Source organism: Lytechinus variegatus, chromosome 18, assembly GCF_018143015.1.
Source record: "Lytechinus variegatus isolate NC3 chromosome 18, Lvar_3.0, whole genome shotgun sequence".
Lineage (NCBI taxonomy): Eukaryota > Metazoa > Echinodermata > Echinoidea > Temnopleuroida > Toxopneustidae > Lytechinus > Lytechinus variegatus.
In genome coordinates this window covers 6,012,794-6,036,580 of record NC_054757.1, presented here as the reverse complement: position 1 = coordinate 6,036,580, position 23,787 = coordinate 6,012,794, and the positions used below count along the sequence as shown (strand labels likewise).

The 23,787-nt window shown below is 36.3% G+C and overlaps 1 protein-coding gene across 3 annotated transcripts; it reads left to right on the top strand.

The window, feature by feature from the left end:
* The first annotated feature begins 293 nt into the window (after window positions 1-293).
* Window positions 294-11,060, top strand: LOC121431990 (diencephalon/mesencephalon homeobox protein 1-B-like). 3 transcript variants are annotated; one of them, XM_041629795.1, is made up of 5 exons: window positions 294-574; window positions 3,580-3,760; window positions 7,203-7,378; window positions 8,521-9,013; window positions 9,424-11,060. In XM_041629795.1, exons 2-5 carry the CDS (start codon window positions 3,631-3,633, stop codon window positions 9,792-9,794), a joined length of 1,170 nt encoding a protein of 389 aa, XP_041485729.1. In that variant the 5' UTR covers window positions 294-574; window positions 3,580-3,630; the 3' UTR covers window positions 9,795-11,060. The 3 variants fall into 3 exon arrangements, with proteins under 3 accessions (XP_041485729.1, XP_041485726.1, XP_041485728.1); XM_041629792.1 differs by having other exon boundaries at window positions 7,200-7,378; XM_041629794.1 differs by lacking the exon at window positions 294-574 and having other exon boundaries at window positions 3,297-3,760; window positions 7,200-7,378.
* Window positions 11,061-23,787: the final 12,727 nt, after the last annotated feature.

The following is a 23,787-nucleotide window of genomic DNA, read 5'->3' as shown; positions in this document are numbered from 1 at the left end:
ATTCCACAAAAAGGGGAAGACTCTTAAATTTTTTTTTTCAGGTGTGTAACAAAACCACTGTCATTATTCTGTAATAGTTAGACAAAAATATGACAATTATCGGACTCCACTTGATACACGATAGCGTGAATTCAAGGGAAAATGGTGATTGCAAGTTTTATTTAGTATGGCTGTTAAACATTCTCACCTACGTCAAAATGGAATAGTCGATTGATTCAAAAGTGTCAGAGTTTAATGAGGCGCGATGGATGCAACTCCTCCCCCTTTACTACGAGTAGTTATTTGATTGACGGACAATGAAAAACCGCGTCACGACGAACCCCCGCCATCCTCCAGGCCTTTCACAGCCACAACAATTTTACGTCGCCGCTGGTTTGGGCGGAAAATAAAGGACGGTCCGTTGTTTTGCATCACTTCCAGCTGATCATCGTTTGACGAAAAATCCAAAGGGTCTTAGGAACTTGATTCAAACTTATCCTCGTCTCCACTTTAACTTTTGCTTTCTTCTTGGATACTAACTCTCCTTATACCAATTCCTGGACTTATTACAGACTTTCTCTCGACTGCAGTTTCGGTAAGTAAGAAACGATCTAATTATACCTGAAAATTTTCCCCTGAACTAGGGCGCGGGAACTTTTTATTTTTCAAATCAATTTAACTTGTCCTTTTCAGCCTTATGCTTACATGTACATACTATGATCATATTAATCAAAGTGCACAGATACTCGGGCCTTATTTTTTTTCCTTTTGCAACCATATTTTGGTTGGTATCAAATTATCTTAATAAGAATGATTCCCTTCTGTATGTGGATTGAAGCATGGTTTGCTGAGACCCGCGCGACTCTAGGATTGCTTTAATGTCATATCTGTTATAGAACTTAAATGAAGCGTGATCAGTTGGGGAGAAGGATTCCAAACGCAGAAAGCGAAAGTCCTAAAACAATTAGCAATTTCACTTCCCTGTCTGTCGTTTGATGCTTTGAAGTCGCCCATGCCTGAGCAGATGTACGGAAATTATCATGTCATCTCTTTTTAATATTCGCTATGGTTTTCAAAAGACAAGAATCTTTATAGATTATATAGCTGAAGGAGAGACTCCCATCAATTCAATAATGATATTTTTTAACGATTGTTTGACGTACAAGGAATTATAAGAATATAGTAGCAGTTTTATGTTTACTTTGAACATCACTAAATATGAAATTCAGATTCGCATGAGCGGAAGACGTAATGGAAAGTGTATGCTCATGTTTTTCTTATCTTTCCCATCTTATTTTAAATTGCTGTTTTATTTCGTAATTTGAATCGTTAGAGTAACAAAGTGCCACAATTTCTCTATTTATCAGATCTCGCTCAGTGAGGGGAGAAATTAGTAAAAATGATTGACACATTATTTAAGCAACTATTATGATTAGGATCAGGATGTATGAAGTGCGTATCTGACACATTGTAACTCCAAGTCTTACTTTCAAGAACATTCTTTAGTTCATAATGTTTTTTTTTTACCTTATGAATATCAAATTGTTGCGTTATAGTCATTGTGAAAGTAAGCCTACACTGTTCGAAAATTTATCCTTAAAATAAAAGAAGTTCCTGCAGCAGAGTCTCGAGAACACCTGTAATCTTACCAGATTGCGTAATACAGGACATTGGTATTTGGTGTATGGAACCTTACAAATTTCCTTTAATAAAACACACTTTTCCCCTTTTTAAAAAGACTTGTTCTGCTAAATTGCAGGAAAAATTTCTGTCTTATGAATTTACAGAATGATTCTGTCAATGCTTTTTGAAAAATCTTCTTTGTTTTTTTCTGTAAGATCAGGTTTTTTTTAACAGTGTATATATTTTCAATATTCTAATGATCATGAAGAAAGCATGACTGTTTCTCTCGTACGTAACCGGACTGTTAATAATAACTTGGCATACGACATTATGGATTGGTGATTTTATAGACCCACATGTATATGATTCGGACAGTAAACTAATTTCGGAGGTATCTGAAATGACAAAAACCGATGTCTTACCTACCTTAATTTTCAATAAAAGAAAAACTCCGTCACATCCATGCACCTCTCCACCCTCTCTCTCTTTCTTCCACTTCCTCTAATTCTTTAGAGCATGATCGCCCCTTTGTTTTATGTACAAACACATGCACTTTTTTTTGTTTTTCTGTTTCTTTTTTCCACCAGAATTTAGCTCCACATAAAAGCGAAAAGTCCGCCATTTTCATATTTCTGGCCTCTTGCGGTTAATTTCAAATATACCAGCTCTACAAAAAGAGAAAATGTGTGTATTTTAAAATATTTAAGATGGGAGGGATGTACTATTTTCCTGTCAGTTACCATGAGGAGCAAGAATGAGAAAACAGAAAAAACGACAAAGGCGATTTCATCTATTTAAATGTTTTTTGTTAAAGTATTTTTGAAAAGTAAAGCAATTTTTTTAGATATATTTTTGTTGTTGTGCAAATGGCGACTTGAAGCTTATCAGATATCAAATTTCAAACTATTTCTGAAATGAAATGTCGTCATGAAGATAGGTATCAGCATTCTACCTTAGCTAAATAACAATACATTGCCGCAATTAAAAAACAATATATCATTAATTAGAAAAGATTTTTTAGGCAAGTTTTTGCAAACAAATATAGGACTTTTTATTACACTTTCTCGTAGTCAGTGTTTTCACATTGATACAACCACACAAACTAGAATTCACATTATGTCTTTTTAAAAACACTTTACTGGTTGCAAATAAATTCTGATTAATCAATATTTCAAATATTTGAAATCAAGCCTTCGAGGAAGATATAGTGATTGAGTGTAAAACGACCCTTAATTTATTCAAAACTTATTTGAAGTAGCTGGGTTAACTGAGAGATGCATTGATAAATACATGTAGTTTCTGGGCAAGCAAGCACTGCAAGCTAAGCAAATTCAAAACCCTTGAATTAATATAATATCCAAAACCTTTACGCACTTTGATAGATCCCTCGAGTACGTTCAGTTTATTGAACGCCAAACATAAGGTATGCTTACATACATGTACGCCTTCAGGTACAACTTGAAACTGCCCGAGTATCAAGCGGCAAGACACGTTTACCAACCCGCCCGCTGCGGCGTATCTGTTTGCCCAAGAAATACCCCTTTCCGACGAAGAAATGGTAGAAAGGCCGTGGATTTCTTTCACGCTCCGTGCACTTGTCCGTGGTGGAGTTCGGTCTCTTTTCCAAACAAGAGCCAAGTGGTTAATCTGCCCATTTTGATGGCAAGTAATTAGTATGAGCATTGCGGTTTGGGGGCTTTGTCGTAGGGATCCCTATGGTATCCTATTGCGATGACGGCGATTGGAGTAACACGTGCGGCAAACTTGTTGATAAGATACTGTTAAAACGCCACTGCTCCCACCAACAGCGGTCATTTGATTCCAAAAGCTCGCAGTGGACACACTTATTTCAAACACCGCCCCTCCCCACACTTACCTATCTCATGAAGATACATATCTCATAGGATTCTGGTGTTAAGTCACTTACCTAGAAACTTCGTGAAACCAACGGGCTTATTTTTGTGTTTCTTCACGCAGTTTTTGTTTCTGATCGCCGGATTTTTAATTCTCCTCCGCGTTGGAACAACGATGCAGCATTTCGGAGGTTACAACCCCGCAGCTCTCGGCGCCATGTACAGCATGCACCAACAGGCGTTACAGATGCAAGCTGGTTATCGCCCGTCCACACACGCTCTCTCTCTCGCCGAAAGGCTTGCAGGTGAGTTAGTCGAAACTCTTGTAAATTATTTTACTTTTTAGAAACAAAATCCATTTGTTATGATTTAGAAATTCAGTCATCGCTATACCCTTTCGGTTGACTTAAGCTTTATCAAAACTTTAAATACGCCCTTTTGAAAATACTTCTATTTTCTCCTACATCCGTAGGTTCACACGTCGAGAAGATGTTATTAGAAGTTTACTTCAATCTTAAAAGAGGATAGTGTTATCACCTGCGAATAAAAAGTTTTAAAAATTGTAATTACTATATACCATCGGCATGTGCCAGGGCTAAAAGATAGAAAAACAGTGTTTAACTCATATTTTGTATCGGGGGAAATCATTTGAATATAGTTCTTTGTGGCATGGTTCTTTGATTATGTATGTCTTTATTTTAAAGGAAATTATATTAAATTTATTTATAATCAGTCTTCTATTTTCAAGTCACTACCTTTTACAGAAGGGGGTGATACACATTTGGATTCTAAGGTGAATAGCCAAATAACAAATAAAAATAAATATGAGAGCTGTAAATTTGACTGTCAATGGTGCAAATTTCTATTCATATTTTGATTTTAATATGTATTCAGAATTACCTTGACAAGAGTATGATTTTTATCAACTATACGCATAAATTCAAATGACAGAGGAATAATAATTTGATATAACGAATTTTAATGCTCAATTCTATAGCGTCTATTAAAAAATCTTGTCAGCATTAATACTTAATTGTTTTAAAACTTTGAAACATCAAAAAGGCATTATGCTGCATTGCGCAGCATTTTCTTTAATTCATTATTTATCGAAATTTGTTATGTGAGAATAATTTAATTGATATGTACTTAATGAATATATTGATTTCCATTTCCATTTCGAAAACCATTCGACCGTTTTTTTTTTGGTAATAAGTTATTATCAGGTATTTGGCGTTTTGATAAGCTTTGTTTAGAATAAGCATATCTCACTTTGAAGAAATTACCTATCTATTAATCATCATGCACGTCATTGTTTTACAAGAGTTCCATTTTACTTTTCACTATTGTTCCGTTTTAATGTAGAAATTAGTAAATACCCACAATTAAAACCCTATATGTGCCTATGTTAAATTCAATTTGAAAAGTTCATTAAAGTTCCATTGTTTTATTCTTTTTTAATGTATAAAATAATAACTTACCCACAACTAAAACCCTTTATATACATGTATGCCTATGTAGAAATTCATTTGAAAAGTTCATTTAAGTTCCATTCTATAAGTTTATAACGTTGTTCTAATATTATATCTCCTGTTTTGATTTCTTTTAATATATTAATTCTGAGTATTATAAACCATATGTAATGAAAGAAAATATCATTAAGTGCCAATAGAGGGTGAAGTCTCAAATTCTTTTCAACTAATGTATTTCCATACGATAATTTATTCAATCATAACAGTTTTACTTTATTTTCAACATGTCTCCGGAGCTTTCAGGGAGAAGTATTCAAATTTTCCAGCTTGTTATTCGTTTATTTATTCCCCTTCTTTCCCATTTTCTTTGAAGAATCCCTTATTCATCAGATATGAAGGAAATAAATAGGATGGGGTTAATACCGATATATATGAAGTCGAGCGGTACTACAGAATTTTATAAACTGTTTGAAATTACGCAGCAATACCTTGCACTATACACAGTAAAGAATCATACCAACTTTTCTTACGTATTCTTTGAGTTAAGTGCCTACCCAGTACGCACCATTAAATACATGTTCATTGTATTGATTACAAATTTTATGACCCTGCGCCGCGCAATTATTCTCTCCATTTGGGGGAATGTTCATTATCGTGTATGCTGTATTTTCGCAGTAGTATGAATTATTAATCAATGGATTACTTTCAACCTACACTGTAGTTGACATGGATTCAAACATTAAAAAAATTCAATCGCATTCTTTTTTGTTTTCATCATAACGTGGATTTCATGGAATATTCATTATTCATTCTTTCTTGTTTGGGAGAAATAGGTCTCGTGTTAATTTCCCTTATTAATTTAGCACAAAGAGGAAATTGTGTGATACCAGAAACACGTTTAGGTCGGCAGGTGTTCGTCCGTGAAACCTGATCCTTTCTGAGAAGCTTAAATAATCTAAAATCTACCTAATCCCTCCCGATTTAAACCCTAAACGTATTAATAAGAACAAATCCTCGGGAATATTAAACGAAGTTCATGGGGGATTTTTGATCCGTCTTGTTTCACGCCTCGCGAATCTTGTTTTAATTCGCGGTGCCGTATGCCCAGCACGTTCGTCATTCTCCGGCAGCCGGAAAATACCGGCAGCTTTTGGGGGGCTCGCTGCGAGCAGCTACACCCCATGGGAGAGGCGGTATGATATTGCAGGCGTTCGCTCGATACATTTATGGTGCGAGATATTACCCCCTTTTATCGGTCGAAATAGGGCTTTTGGCATATTCCCTCTTTTCCGGAGTAAATAGTGGCGAGTTTGATTTCAGACAGCGCTTAATGGGGGCAGATTTGTTGGTCTTTTCTAAAGCGGAGAAATCGGCTTGTTTGGGGGGAGTTGATGTATGTTTAAACGCAAGCAATGATGTATGTGGTTTTGACGAGGGATGATAGTTATGAGGGTTTTCTGATGATGCTATGACATAAACTCTTCAGAATATGGCATGAGTCATTTTGTCAGGAGGACTTGAAACGTGCTTGTCCGCTTCTAAGAAAGCTATCCGTGGTATAGGGATCGAATGGACGTACTAGGTATCCAACGATAGGGGACAGAATACCCACTTGATTTCCAAATATCACTCCCATAGGTGTTGGAAAGGATTTAATTTCCCATCTGGAATATGTGAAGCTCATGTTGACCTGTTACATAAAGGAAAATGTTGTATTTTGCCGCGAGAATTGTATCTTGATTAAATTTGTTTTAAAAACTTTAGAAGAGTGGTGATTTTTATTTTGTGTTTCAAGGGCTTAGAATAATGATATATTAAATGAAAATACTTAAAAGTTAAGATAAGCTTATTTGCTATTAATAATTGTGAAGAAATCAATCATAACAAATAAACATCAAAACTGACTTTTTGTTTAAAATAACATCTTTTATCTTCGTTTATTACATTCAATGGAAAATACCTGGTAAGATATCAAACGCATCCATCAAAATGGATTAAACAAAATGATTTCTCCACATCATTCCCCAAATGAATGGCTTACTTTAGCATTGTTTAGAATATTAATGGCATTTCTTTGAAAATATCACTTGTGGGTACTAATGATAAAAAAGAACCTCACGAAAACATTAGTATTCATTCCACAGAAATGTTGATAATTCACGCAATATTCACGCAATCACTATTCGATTCGCTTTTTTTATATTTGTTCATACCACAGCCTAATTAAATCTAAATTATCTTCTTGTCTTCTTTGTCTTCCTCTTCTCTCTAAAAGCAGACATCATACTGGAAGCTCGTTACGGGGCCCATCGAAAGCAACGGCGCAGTCGCACAGCATTCACCAATCAGCAACTAGCTGCTCTCGAGAAGACTTTCGCTAAGACGCATTACCCGGATGTAGTTATGAGAGAAAGACTCGCTATGTGTACCAATTTGCCTGAAGCCAGAATACAGGTAATTATTATTATGATTAAGTTCTGATGTATTAGATATAAACCACCATCATCGTCAGCGTAATAATCATTATGATCATCTTCATCGTCCATGTTATTACTATTATGAAATATATTATCATAATCTTTATTATCATTATTATAATTATTATCATTATTGTTACCATTATTATTGATATTATTACTACCATCAACATAACCATTGTTCCATTATTAGTTGTATTATTATGTTTATCCTTGACGTTATTTTTGAAATATATTTGGGTTCATTTGATTATTTTCTCGTGTGTCAAATCTTTCTTTTACACACTGTAAGTAAAAATAATGAATGTATAAATTATCCAGGATTGATTCACCAATTTCATTTACTTCCTGTAATAGCAAATCACTAGTTTGCTAGTTAGTTAGTTTTAAGAAACTCTTCGAACGAACAAATAAGTAGCAATAATAATAACGCAAACATCACTTAAGATGTAAGTTAACGAGTTATGAAATGCAGTGTATTTTATAAAGAAGATTAGATACGCTTGTGCGATGTGATCATGCTGTGTAAATATAGAAAAAAAATCATACTCTTCACCAAACTTCACAATTTCTCAATATTTCAAAACAGATGTGGATACTAACTATCATGACTGTCATTAAATCATGATTTTTTTAAAACTACTTAATCGAAAGGATACATAACATATTTGAATCATACCACCTTATATTTATATATATTTATTTTTTTATATGCTAAACAACTGCAAGAATATTTATTAGGAGGCTGCACTCTACAAGCTCCGCTTTTTAGCAGCCTCCTCCATTTCCAACCTGATTTGTAATAATCTTGAATATAATTTTCTGTACAGGAATATTTGAAATATGTTTTGTTATTTATATATGTCAACATGTACAGAAGAAACTGTAATTGTTGAAAATGGAAATAAACGAATGAATGACTATACAATCAAAATTACATGTCAAGTGGTCAAATTATATCACAATCAAACGTATATAGCATAAAACAACAATAAAATCTATTTAATGTCTAAAGACAACCACTTTGGCGAGAATATCAATTTATTTCACTTAGCTCACTTAAAAGTGTAACAGAACTTTACAAAACACATCGATTTATTTTTATATCTCTTTTTCAAGGTATGGTTCAAGAATCGTCGCGCTAAGTTCAGGAAGCAACAACGCAACAAGTCCATCAACGACTGCGACGACGACAACCAAAGCAACCCTGACAAGACCGAGGAGAAATCCATGACACCAGAAACCTCGAATTTGGTCGACGATGAACTGGACAACGGTTGCCGCAGGCACCCGACGACGGACTTTGGTCGCGAGCATTTTCATCCGGCGATGATTTCCCCGAGGTCCGACGGCGTTCTGTCACGCGAATGCGACGTCGATGTCGACGGCAGCGATAAGGACGATGAGGATGAGGAGGAAGAGGAAGCGGTGGACGTTCGTGGTGCCGTTCTTTCGAGGGATATTGGAAAGTTTCGGGAAGAAGAGGAACGGATAGCGCGGTTATCGAAACCGGATGAAGATGAAGTCGATCGGACTTCGGTTTGTAGCGGATCCCAGGAGAAAGATGGTGACTCGTTCTCTGCATCATCCCCGAGGTCAACCTCTCAAGAAAGTGAGTCAAACATTGTCCTATAAAGAGACTTCACTTTAAATCTACTTTTATTTACATTTCCTATGTCTTTTTTTTATTCATTCTTTCAAATTTTCGATAGGAAATAAGAATAGGCATAATAACTTTTTTTTCTGACGATGCAATTTTCGTCAATGTTCTTTGACAAGAACGTTTCGCTGTAGCCAAATGTTAGGTTTCACAAAACATGGAGAGGTTACTCGATGTAACGAGATAATATATGTCTACAAAAATTCATTGTACGTGGATTGAATTATGTTAAAACATTCGCCCATAACCACCTTATTTCAAGAGCCAATTGTAAATTTTAAGTCATGACTTCTGGGATATTATGTCTTTCTTAGCATCTCCAATTTTCTAATGATATCCATCCATGTCTCTTTGTGCTACAGAACAAGGGGACAAGTACGACCCAACTTCATCATCGGGTATCGAGACCATAAACACGAAGTCCTCGTTGAACCTTCCTGCGTTCCGGCCTCCTTTTCTTGACGTCGGCACCGCAGGGTTTTTCCCTCGGACCACTTTCGGCGCTCCACTCGGCTACTTGCCCGGATTCGAGAGACACCCTTCGATGCTCCCTGCCTTCTTCAGCGCGCACCATCTCCCCTCAGCCTTAAACTGGCCTTCGGGACCATCCATGTTGCATTCCGCTGTCTCCTCACCGGTCGTTGGGCCCAATGTCCACGCAAGTAGCATCGAAAGTCTACGCATGCGCGCTAAGCAGCACGCAGCTGCTCTCGGAGTGAACATGAGTGACTAAATCTCGTCATTCAAGAGAAGACTTTAAACTATGCTATTCTCTGGACAACATTAATTGGTTAATGATCTCAATTAGAAGACAGAAGAACTATTTATAGATGAAATTATATTGTTCAATGAACGCTAGCCACATGATGTGTTTTATTTTATTGACTTTTCTTGTTTAACTTTGGAAATATCTTTCTATGCAGATATTGCATAATGCTGTTATACTTCGCCCTGATATTGGACAAAATGTTTCAGAGTTTAAGAGCAAATACTTGTACCTTATTCTTCGTCCATTTATGATAGACTAGTCATTTCTCACTAAAGTGCAAATAGCCCCACAGTCTTTAAATTTTGTAGGATTTTGATTTCCTAGAATCCGTATTTTGAAATGTTTATCTCATGAATATATAACTGTAAACCGTATTCAACCATGGGCTACTTTGTCCGATGGTGAGAAATTATTAGAAGTACTTATTTGAATGCCAAAGATATAAGCGTGCTTGTTATTATAGCCAGCTCTGGTAAAGCCTTTGAATTTACACATACATTTTGCTTTAGACAGAATATTATGAAATTTGGTAGATTTTTTTTATTCGCTTTGTTTTGATAGCCCTTAACCAATCACTTTCATAAATCAGTAGGCCTTTTAGTTTTGAATTAGACTTGCTGATCAATATGGGTTTTGTTATCAAGTTTAAATTTTACCTTACACATTCATAGGAAAACGACCCAAATCATTTTTTTTACATCCTTTTAAAAATAAGTGATAAGAGGGATGAAAATATTAACCGTCAAATGAATACGGCAATGTCAGTAAAAGAGCCTTTGATATGATTATGCTCAAAGTTCTCGGAAAACATTTTTTTTCAGTGAAATTAGCGTACTCGTTACAAAGGCTCACCTGACCAATGTATATCAATTCAGTAACGTGTTGATATTTTCTTATCTATTATTTGCATTTTGTTGTTTGTTATTTGTTATTTATTAATGAGACTGTCTTGAAAGCTACAATATTCAAGGAAAGATGTGTTATCATCGTTCTTATGTGAGAACTGATATAATGACAATGATATTGGATTGGTACCTCAGTTACATCGGCAAAATGGCATTGCATCATAAATTCCATTAGGCTCCCGCAACTCAACTGTTCTCCAATCGACTCCTAGTTTGAAATAGCGTTTCTGATTGGTCAACGTCCATCCTGTTGAGCAATTTCTGCATGCAACAGAGGTTGTGATTGGTCATTGACACTATTCAATCATTTACAGCTTTGTGAGGCCTATCCCTTGTCAACTGGCGCTGGCGCAAGTCTATCGCTTGCTTTGATGTTACTGAGGTATTAATAATATGGCACAAATTATAATATATGCAGGTACTTATGAACATTCATATATGATATGTATATAATGGAGATATAGAATGCTACGAAATGTATATATTTGGTGAAAATGCAGTTTGCTGAAAAAAATGAAAGAATTGTAGAATAAAATGATAATAGTATAAACCGGATTTAAACGTTCGTATTTTGCAACATGCGTTTGGCAGGAGAAATATGTTTTAAGACAGCAGCTAGGGCCTGTTGCAGAAAGAGTTGCAATCAATCGCAACTCTAAAAATCATGTGCAACTTGAATTTTAACCAATCAACAGCGCGCATTTGGGACTTGCAATTGATTTTTTGGTTTGCGTTTAAACGCATCTCTTTCTGCAACGGGCCCCAGAAGAGGTTGATTTGGAACGATGAAGGGGGATGGGGACAGAGATGTAAGGTGAAGAACAAGATAGAAAGAGAGACAAAGAGGAAGGGAATGCAATAGAGATGAAAACGTAATAAAGCAACAGAGATTATTAATAAAGAGAGGAGGGAGTGGGAGAGGGAGAGAGAGAGAGAAAGGCAGGAGAGAGAGAGGGGGAGGGGCAGAAGAGGGTGAAACAGAATACCAAACAGTGAGTGTGGTATAATGAAGAAACTTGGAATATTCAGAAGTCTTGAATATATTACATGCCTTACATAAAATGAAATATAAAAAAATATTTCAAAAATATTTTTTCAATAAAAACACATTCCAATAAAGTAATAAAAAAAAACTAAACTCTATTTGGAATAACTGACTGAAATGAGAAAAGATTCGATTATAGTTATGTTCAATTGTGCAGCAAATGTAAGCGTATTGAGCAATGGAAAGGTTTGTGGAGGACTGTCAGAAGAACGAAGTGCAGAGGAGAGAGGAATGAAAATCGGAGATTTGAAGGGAAGAAAGAAAGTCGTAGAAAATTAAAGAAAGAGAGAGAGGGTTGAAAAGGGAGTGGAGTTAAATGGAATTTGGTCATGGAAAATCCAGGGCATAAAAAAGGAAATGTTTCGTTTAAGTAGAAAACAAAAGAGAACAAGATAGAAAGAGGGGGGGGGGGGGGGAGGAAACTGGGGCAACTGGGTTTATGTTAGACATGATTATCATATTATTATGAGAATTGTATTCAATTATTCTACAAAGTAAGACAACATGAATAATTTTTTCCTAAATATATATAAAAGAAGAATGAATTCAAGAATGAGAAAATTTTAAAGGTAAGAATTGATGAAATACTATCACTTTTATATTAACTAAAGACATGGTGATTATTCTGCATAATTATAGAATGCGTTTATGCTTCTGATTTTATGAGATATAAGCGCTTTATATAATACCGTTTAGCAAATATATTTTGTGTGAAGATACTAAGTATATAATTACACGCCCATGAAATGAAATAATAAAATGGAATAAAATCAAATAAGGTTAAATGCATGAAATGAAATAAAATGAACTAAACTAAAATAAATAGATAAATGAGTTAATAAATTGAAAAAATGTTATGATGTTGAAACTATATCATTGTAAATTTCATCAAAATCAGATGATTTATTTCTTCATTGACTGTGACTTTCCGAAGAAAGCAGATATTTTCTAAAACTCGATTAATGGTATGATTGATTGATAAAACTGATTGACTGATAATATCCTTTTATCTTCTTACTTTCAATCTTTTCTCTCGCTCTATAAACAGACACGTGGGGTCTCTAATACTTAAGCTTTTTAGTCAAGAAAACCAAACTTTGCAAAAAGCAGTCAAATCTAACAATTGAAAAGAGTTAAAGCCTCTCATAGATTCCTTTTACTCCCTTCCACCACGACAAAAGGTTACCAGTCTACCAGTCACGCCCCTTCCTACTGGTGTAGTGATTAACAGCGTTAAGCTCCTCTTCCGATCCTTAGAGGGGTAAACATTTACCCCTCTACCACTACTCCCAGCTCCCTAATGTACACACTCTTCATAAAAGGAGACAATGCCTTACTAATAGCCTTAAAACCAACCTATACCCCCTTTTTAACAGTTTGGCGATAAGAATCTCTTGCATTCATCGAAAGTAGAAAAGACAACGACCCCTTGGTGGATCCATCCGAGATTTTCTCTTTCAATCTTTTCTTTTGTTAATTGACTCAGAAGTGAAATCCCCATTTAAGGGTCATTCACGGACCGGGTTTGTGTTAATCTTTTGGAGCTAGTATTTGCCAGTTGCATTACTAACGGGTAGCTTCTAATTTGACATGCATCGTGCCATTCTTTCACCCTTTTTTGTTAGTCAGGTAGAACCACTGGTAGACCCTCTTTATCCATTCAGCATACAAATAGCGTACAAAAGATGAGGCTTCGTCTTCAAACATTGACAGAGGTTTTGGATTGGAAGGGAAATTATCACGTAAATCATAGACTGGAATATATAGCTCAATTACATGGGTTTGACCTGTCACACGCAGCTCATCTTACCGCATTTCAAATTCCTCTTGTATTGTGTCACACCTGCATGAAGATCGACCCTCACTGTAGCGCAGATTTTTGAAAAAGGTGAGCAAGATAGAAAATCCACATAAGAAAATTAAACCTGTTTGTAACATTTTGCTAGATTTTGTGTAAAAGTACCAAATCGTGATACAGCAAAATTGTAAAATACATGACGACTTTTCAGATTAAGCTAGCAAAATAAAAGATAAACCACCCTACCTGTAGTTGGCGGTGAGACCATAAACCAAAAATGCGTTTATAAAATGGCACTGCATCAAGGAAAAGACTAAACTACATCAATACAGATACGACAGTGCAATTGCCTTTAATTTCTATATCTAAGAACAAACAAATGACGGAAAACCTCCCCAGTCTTCTTCTACTTCTGCTTCTTAACTTTCTCAGTTAATACATTGCCACAATCAAATCAAATAACTGTGGATCGATATGACGTGTCCATCTTTCTAAATCTTATATAATCATGAAGATCGAGACGAGAAATCTGATAGATTGGTCGTTTAGTAGTTTTCGATTTTCTTAAGTCCATATTTAAAGAAGATTTCCTCCCGCGCTGCGCGAAGGTGTATACGACTCGAAAAATGTCGTCCGCTTGTTTAAATCATCTTGGTTTCATGACGTAGATGAATCTCTCCACTAATGTGGATTCTTTGATATTGATTTTATTGTTTTTTGCTTACACGTTTATATGTCTTCTTTGCCCTCTGTTGTCCATAACTACACCAAGCTTGTTAAACATGTTAAAATAATAAACATGAATACCTGCTGAAAGGAAACCTTTTTTTTAAATATCTTTTTACCATTACCAACATGTCCAATATTCCAACATTCACGAAAATATCTAAATTTCTATCGACAACTTGTAAAATATGAGTGTATGATTGTTCGCCGGGGAAAACATAAATGAAAGCATGGCAGAAGAGGACTAGGACTCTAAACAAGTGAAATGTCTAAAAAAAAAAAGTCACCTTAATTAGTATCATTATCATCGAAGTCAGAAGAGGTGCGTTGCCTGGTAGAACATTTTAACTACGTTAATCTGCGCGTTTTGCAAGGCACACTTGACATGTATCAATTTTCCTTTGAAATTTTAATCATAAAAGAGTGAAAATGAGACAAGAACGGCAATGTTCGCATCTAGAGTGACACCACTAGAGCAACAAAAGGAATGAGACAAATAGATCGAAACACCTGCATTTTACCTTTCGCACCTGCATTGCGGTTATGGGACGATTTTTCCAATCGAGAGGGCTCGTTTTGAGGCGACATCGCTTGCCAAACATTGAAACCATTTTCTGAGGATGGGGAGGCTTATCCTTCAATATTGACAATTTAAACGTAGCCGAACGAATGAGGGCCGTCTCCCTACTTACCCCCCTCTCCAGGGAAGGGGATGGGTGTGACAGAGGAGGGGTGAGAGACGAGTGTTGAGAAGGGGACACAATTATATCTTTATGTATAGGTGTACCATGGGTGCTGACTTAGGAATTGTATAAGGATACTTACCTACTTACTCTCTTACTTACCGTAGTCTACTTACTTGTCTACTTACTTATCTACTTACTTACCAAACAATCTAGTAAGTTAGTAAGTAAGAAGACTTATTACTAACCTTCTTACTTGTTGTTACTTTCTGTATAGTCCTCCTTATACCCACTTACTTACCTACTTACTACTGGCCATGTTAATTTATCTACTTATTTACTGACATACCCTATTAAAAAGACCATTCTGTTTTTTCGAATGCATTAAAAAGATCATTCTGTTTTTTTTTGTAATTCATGTTTTATTGATCCTTTTCATCAAAATATACATGTTCAACAGTTTCAAATGATAAAAGAAAGTTACAAAAATGGGGGAGAGTGGGTTTTGTTTCGTCACATCGACATCTAAAAATATATTGTTTACCTGACAGGAGCAGAAAGTTCAATATAAATATATTTCTGAGAATTCAGATGCTCTTTTCACATAATCTTGGTCATGTTTGTTAAGTGATGGGCGTTAAAATGCGAAAGGGGTACAGTCTCCATTTACTTACACCGATATCTTTGTATATATGGCCCTCTCTCTGTCTCTTTAGAGTGGGGTGTGGTCATGCATGCATATGTGGCAAATCTATAGCGGGAACGGTAGATGTTGTACTTAATGAATGGGGAACTTCTTTAATGTTATTATTATTTGTTTGGCGTCACCTGTGCCTGGGAGGCGAAAAGCGAACTGAATCACTATGACCCGAAGGTCTCTCCTCCCGATATAACTGATTGGGGGAATGCAGGTGGACTACTACACCGGGGTTTCCCCCTTCTCTTATACGAATAGCGCAGTGGGTTCTTAACGTGCAAAGGTGGTGACTCTCCTCTACACGGGACCTCCATTTAATGTCCTATCCGAGGGACGGAGTGTTTTCCATTGTAACATAGCCTGCATCTATGACACATGGGAGAGACGTTTACAAACAACGCACTGGCTTCAGTCATCCGCCCGGGGGTGGACTCGAACCCACGATCTTTGGTTCGACGGGCAGACGCGTTACCGACTGAGCCAACACCACTCTCAAGTTATGACACTGAGATTAAACAGTTGAATCCCTGAGGTATCGACTATATAATGTTAATTAATTTCTTGGAATCATTTCATGAAAGTTGTCAGCACTAACAAAAGGTCATTCTCTGACAGTTATTGCAGTATACAAAAATCAGAGACCGATGCTTCTCATGCAGTCAATCAACAGCCACGAATTTAGTCACTACTGACAGTTGGCGGTGGAGAAATGTTTTTTGAAGTAAAGCCCTGTTTATTTATCATCATTATATTTTTTGCTTGATTTTTATTGCAATTCACCTAGCCTTCCTTTGGTGATCTCAATAGTTAAAACGTTTCACGTCTTCACGGAAAGGTAGAATTATCTACTTAATGTAGATACCTGAATTTGTGGTTATGACTGAAATAGTACTGTAATCACAACTCGAGTTTTTTTTTTTTTTTTTTTTTTTTGGGGGGGGAGACCCCTGCCCACGCTCTCACAGCTACTTTACACAAATCCACATGGGATAGCCTATGTGTCAACCTCTCTTTGCTTTAGAAAGCTGACGTTTCAATGACATTATAGCCTCAACGGGCTACTTTACCCCTCTCCTCGAGATAATCATCAATATTTACTCAATAATTACCCCAAAGTCTGTCTCCTGTCTATGAAAAGTCACGTCCATCGATGTATACTTGGTCTCTCTGATGAGATTAAGGCAATAAAGTTACTCTATTGGTCTTTCCGTCTGGTTGCAAAAGACTATCGAAATTTTCTCAAATGAATGAGTGGATATTCCAAATTCGTAAGATATGAATCTCCTCTCCATTTATACTTGGCAGTTTTCTCCCCCTTTTCACGTTGTCATATTCGTGCTAACTTTGTACGATTTTTGTATAAATTTTAAGTAGTTTGTTATGGTAATGATGGTTAAAGTGTTATGTATTCTTCTATTGTGATATGTGCAATGATAATTGGATTTATTTTCATCAGTTTGTACAGTAAAGTAATAAATATCTTGGATCTTGATTCTTACATCGATGTTCACACACCTTCTATATTTGGGTTCAAATAAAATGATCAATTGATAAACCAATTTGATATGTTTTAGCTTAGTTTTTAAGTTCATTAATCTACAATGTATTAATAATAATCCGCTTTCATATAGTGGTTAATACATCAGAACAACATGTTTAAGGATGTTACTTATTAATGTTGAATAAATTGTTCAACGTTGCATCAAAACATTCATCGTTTTAGATATTTATGCTGACTTATATTTCTTTCTCTTGAAGAGAGAGTCCACAATCACACAGTGATCAGGTCTATTCCTTTACTTGTGTAGTATGATGTTTTAAAAAGTTACCAAACAGTGCAAAGAGAGATTTTTTAATTTTTGTTTTGCGTTATTTTACATTTTTCACAAGTAAATATAATACAAAAACATTAAAATATCAGAAGACTTAACACAATATAAATCAGACTTGTCACAATCTTTCATCTACATGCATATTAAAGAATACAGCGATTTGAAATTAAAGACAATTTTGAAAAGGTGACATATGGGGAACTTGCATAAAAAGCGAATCTTGTTGAGTCTGCAAAATCCAGAAAATGTAAGGAATGCCAAAATATACCAATATAGGGGTACTTGAAATATAGAAAAAAAATATGAAAAAGGTGTGTCACTATTAGGCCTACTTAGCCGGAGGGCATTACCAAAGTTTATGAAAGTTTATATATATCTGACACAGTAATTTTTTTTAATTATCAGCATCGAAATCAATTTACGTTTGAAAAAATATGAAGTGAGCCAATTGAAAGTTATTCTATATCATAGGGAAAACCCGTTTCAAGACACGGGTCCTTCAAAAACAATAATTCTCTGAGCCAAACAAAAAAAAATGCTCACGACATGAAATACGTAAACTGAACAAGGGGTGACGAGGTTAAAAGCAAAGTTGTAACCATTTCTAAAATCATGAAAACCGTTCAACAATACTCCAAAATCATAAAGGGCAAGAGCTTGGAGGAGACGGGGGATCAGCTGACACACGATAAATGCCACTTAGTAACAAAGTATAATTCGGTATAGTTTTCCCGCCAATTCTATATATTTGATTGAAATCAAGATGCGCTGCATTAAATCTATCGAAAAGGGGGTTCATTTTACACTTTCCACTTCAATACAGCTCAGGTCTCTCTTCCTGCCAAGCGACGATGTTTTCTGTAGATTAACGTGTAATGTAATTCATCCTGATCTTGTCCTCACTCCAGAAGCATTTTTTGCAATTGATGCAGAAATTCGCTGGCCATTCTTTAACTGACGATCACATTACCTTTCGCAGAATTTGAGAAGATATTTTCCCCGCCGTGCCATTACCCAAATCAAAACTGGCCCAAGATTTCATTTCGCTACCCGTTTCGTGACAAAACGCTCTTTTCTCTATCTGACGTATATATTTCCTTTACCAAAAAATTAATCCTATTTTCAATTCAGAAGGATGACAGCATGGAACGCACTGTGTGCTCGTTTAACTAAAGAAACGTGTTCAACCTAATCGGGCATCATTAGGATGTTGTTTATTTAACACAGCGTTTTATCGGAATTAACAATCAAATTAATTGAAATGATTCGGTGGGCCGAGTCGAGTTTCCAGCGAACTGATCAGAGTACTGGTATTAGTCAGGTTCAATTTCCCGCCTAGCTTTTGTGAACGGTCGCGTGCGCTCAGCGGATAGATTTTGTTAACGCGCGAATTGCTGGGAGGCTGTCACAATGGCAAAACTTTGTATTTTAGTTGAGGAAAACTGTGAATGTTGGGGGAGAAAATGTCATGACACTTCCCGCCAGCTATCAACGCCAATTACCTCTTATTGCTAAGAACAATTCGTCTATTTACCCTCACGCAATGGGCACGTTAAAGATTGGAGTCTGTTGGGGTCTTTAATCTCGATTTGTGTTTACGTTTATCATCACAGACGACAGCTCAATACATTATGTACCAACCGCCACCAGTTGGGCGTACAATACAAGATTGATACGAAAATGACTTAATTTGATAGAACGGCGATGTTTTCGAAGAGAAAACGACGATTGGAGGTAAACATGCCGGTGAAGTTTCATGCGGCCTTAATGGAATTACGGCATACTGGAGCCTCATCGTAGGGGCTGCGCCGGGTTGCGCGCTGGTTGCCAGCCCGTAGCAACCAAAGTGTGTTTAATCTGTAAGTTAAGATTTTAATGTTGAAGACACTTCAGTCTGCTTCCGACCCGCGCGGGAAGGAGGCGGGAAGAGAGTGACTCGCATCTTGGCTCGCTTGATCGCAGTAACTATCCATTAGGATAATAACATATAAGCTGGAATTAAGTAACAGTAAACATGTGCCAACCCCTCTATCACTATCGATGGATGAATACACACAAGAGAATTTTACGAGTCAACTAAAGTCATCACCATCTCAAACTTATCAATCTCTCTCTTGCCTCTTCAAGTCTCTCGTCTCTCTCTCTTTCACTTTCTCTCTCCTCTACTTCTCTCTCCTCCTCTCTCTCTCACACACTCACTCACGCACGCAGCCTCTCTCTCTTTCTATCTCTCTCTCTCTCATTTTCTTTCCCCGTCTCTGCCTATCTTCGCTTTCCTGACCAATTACACGCCATTTTAATTTTCAATAATGTTTCGATTTTGCATCTCGTTAATCTTTAGTAAAGTTCATGTCAATTTCTATTATCGGGTTATGATCACCATCTTCTACGACTGTTCCGATGTATTACCACAAAAATCTGGATGTGTTTTATATTCTGGTTTTGTTTCGAGCTCTTTCTTTCCCCTATTGATTTTTTCCCTTTCGACTTATTTTTCCAGAATTCATCTCTCACATATTTCCCTTTAATAATGACAGTATATTTTTGCATTTTGTGTAATGTAATTAGGATGCCTTTTTAAGGATTTGATATTCTCATGCCCTTTCTTTGTGTAGTTAATGCTTAATGCTTCTTACAAACACCCCTAAACAGCTTGATGAATTTAAATATTCTCCTCTCCTTTAACCAAATTTCTGTGTCTCACTTTTCTTCTATCTCATTGTCTCTTTTTTATTTCAATTTCCTTTATTTTTCCGACGCTTGTATTCCATTCAATGATATTTTACCATTTCTCCCTTCCTTTCTCCATTTTCCTCCTCCTCCTCCTTCTTCTATATCACCTTTTCTCGTCTCACCTACTCTCTCTTCACCTCTCTCCCTTTCTTACCCCCTCCTTTCTTCCTCTTTCTTTACCCCCACTCTACACGTCTCTAGCTAATGGTTCTACTTCCGATCTTATACCGATCACCACGCTTAAAGTCTGCTCATCAATCCAGAGTTACGGGTAGGTACTTAGTGGGTAATAAACGTCCAATCACTCTCGATCTACTCACCCTTTTAGGGTACGTCACACCAATGAAACCGTCTCCACACCGATCAAAGCTATTCCATTGACATACCAACGGTCGGTTTGGAGTAAGCTCTATATGTGTGACTGTAAGACTATGCTTTAAAGCGACCTCAAAGTCGTCTTCATTTTTTTAATGGAAACAATAACGAGAGTAACAAATGTCGAGGACCGAATAGACCCCTGTAGAATTAGGGTTTACAAAACGTTAGCGCATATCTCGCGCTGGAAAGCATGCGACTCAAAGACCTTGCGACTAATGAACGAGAGCGTGATCGGGTGTGCGATGATAAATGGTGCGCGCGAATGAGGGGGCGTGGCATAGGGGCGTGGTAGTTGACAGCTATATGCGATTTTGTTACGACGTGCTGTCATAAGTTTGTAGAGACAAAGTTAGTAGTACTACATGTCGCCGCTCATCGTAAAATTCAGAGCATTTTAGATACTTATCATGCTTATAAGTGACAAGATTATTTTCGCCCTGAAATATATATAGCTGATTTCACTTACGGGAGCAATCGGCATTTCACGATCATCTTCCGGTCTTTAAGGCAGCGTTCAGGTCCATTGGGTTATTTTTGAGCGTTATTCTAAATGCTATTTTTTTAAATTTATTTATTTATTGTTATTATTATTATCTTATTTTATTTATTTATTTATTTTTTTTTTTTTGGGGGGGGGGGCAAATACAAAGGAAGAAATGCTTCACTTTAATATTTTATTTAAGGGACAACAATAGTTTAAGTGTCATTAATTCAACAAAATGATAGAGGCCCAACACTGTTTAAAAAATCCATGCAGTATTACGTACATCATTTTTTCCGGCCATGTTTATCTTAATTGTGTTGTTAACCGAAAAAAAAATAATCTGGAAAATCTCGACATTTTCGAGCTTGCAAAATATACTCTACCATGCATTTTACCCGCAGGAGGGGACAAGCGTGTTCATCATTCTCAGAATTCTCCCTTTCTCCCATCTCCTCCACTCTGTATCAGGGATGCGTGGCGGGGTCCGTGAGTGTAGTGAACACACCGGAAAAGCCCAGCACGCCCTATGAATTTCTGTAGGGATGACCTACATGGATCTCGATGGCTTGGGCGCATCAAACGTGAGATTTGTATATCACAAAATGTATCAAGATATTATTTATCATTCAGTCATTTCAAAAAAACATCTTTGACAGCTCTACTGGATTCAAACACCATGCACACTAAAACAAAAAATTATACAACGCTGTTTACTATATGAACCTTACAGTAATTGTTTAAACAGTTTAAACAAGTGTTTAAATCTTAAGCAACAAAGTTTATTTTTCAATATCTAATCTTCAATAAATTAAACATGATTGTTTAAACGGTTAAACAAATACTGTAAGGTTCATATAGTAAACAGCGTTGTATAAAATCTTAAACAGCGTTTTTACTGTGTACAATGGCATACACACTATTCATTTCCCAGACACACAATTCATTTTCAGTAAAAAAATATCTTTCTAGAATTCCACAACACAATTAGTTTCAATACAATATTTGTATACCAGTGCATGTACCATATACCCTCTCCTAATGTATTAGAGTGTTATCTTTTTTTAATTATTGATGTATGATTCAATATTTTTCTAATTTACTGTTTGTACGGTTGAATTTATATTGAATTGCCAGGCGCATTGATCATTCCTTGGTGTGGATATGTGCGCATTAGAGATTTTGTTATCCTTAGTAGTTATCATAGATGTATCGGTTTAACCACAGGACAGGTGTGAACGTAATCTTCATGTGTTACGTTTTTCATACCATTTTTTTCTCAAAACAACATGACGTTACATGAAGTGCAAATAATTGGTAATTTAATTGAATATACAGTATTTGGACAATTTTGTACAAAAGACGACATGAAAGTAAATTTGTTTCAGATTTTGTTAGATTTGCACAATCTCTTATTAATATTGATAATGCAGTTTTTGATCGCATTAAACAAGAAAAAAGGCACTTGGTTGAAAATGAGAGTTATTCTTTACCACTAATAGCTTAAACAGTCAACAAATTCGTGTTCACGCACGGAACATGAACGGTTGTTAATAGAATGGCGCTTGATAGACAAGAAAGTCCATTTCAACTCTCTGGACAGGTTTTTTACTCGCCCAGATATTAAATAGATCATAACGGAAAGACAGAATTGAATTACAATAATGAAACAATGCTCATACACGAATCGGGCGATAGGACTCTAGGTATATTTCCCGTTTCTGCCTCGAAAATATCTCCAATATCTTCAGGATTCGATTGAGGGGTGCTTCGCTGCCCCCACTCCGACCCTTTTGAGAAGATCTCACCCAGTTCGTAAATAGATCATAACGGGATGAAGACATCAGACCGGAGGGGTAATCATGGTGACAGAGGGTGACATGATCAGGGTTAATGAATGCCAGGAGGGGTGTCTAAAGGCTTCAACCGTCACGAGCAATTTGGCGCGAAAAAGAGGGCGCGGATCATGACTCATTGTGACGGCGGGAAAACGCTTTTCTTTTCAAACACCATCAGATCGTCTGCGCACAGAAGAGATATCTAATCACTGACGAATGCGTAGATGACCGACTTTAAGACATTCTAAATACGACTTTTACTTCTTAAAAAAAAAATCACAAACTGTCAAGCAAGTGGATGCAAGTCGGTATATACCACGGTTTGTAGTGCTTCTTTAATCCACATAAATAGTAAGACCTAATTTCTGAATTCTGTGTTCGATCCGAATTCCAGTTTAGTAACAAGCATGAATTTTAGAATGGTTATATGATAAAGGCATACTCTAAAAATTGATGCTTTAACATTTTTTTTCGAATGATAATAACAAGTCAGTTGCCATGTTACAACACTAAAACTGTTATTGGCGTCCTTTACTGCACATTAATGTACATGTACTTGGGTCAAGAGTGCCAATTCTATCATCAACGCCCTGTTCAATGCCGCTTATGATTGAACCCTATATCTGGTTGTCCACAAGCAGGACACATTCTTTAATCAAACCAGGAAAGTTCTACTTTCGAAACTTTGATAAAGGTCGAAAACTAATAAGACGAAATCAAGGTAAGATATGAACTAACCGGGTCAGCCCTAATTACATGTACTATGATTTTTTCTTCAAGGTAATGTTTCGAACCTGTAAGGAAGTTTTTCTAGCCAGGCGCGGCCTGAGGGCGTAGTCAC

What these genes read in the sequence shown, in the direction of transcription:
- LOC121431990 (XM_041629792.1), top strand. Translation starts at nt 3,631, where the DNA reads ATGCAGCATTTCGGAGGTTACAACCCCGCAGCTCTCGGCGCCATGTAC. An exon ending in TGCCTGAAGCCAGAATACAG is followed by an intron (nt 7,379 to 8,520) that starts GTAATTATTATT and finishes CTCTTTTTCAAG; the next exon opens with GTATGGTTCAAGAATCGTCG. An exon ending in GAGGTCAACCTCTCAAGAAA is followed by an intron (nt 9,014 to 9,423) that starts GTGAGTCAAACA and finishes TTTGTGCTACAG; the next exon opens with AACAAGGGGACAAGTACGAC.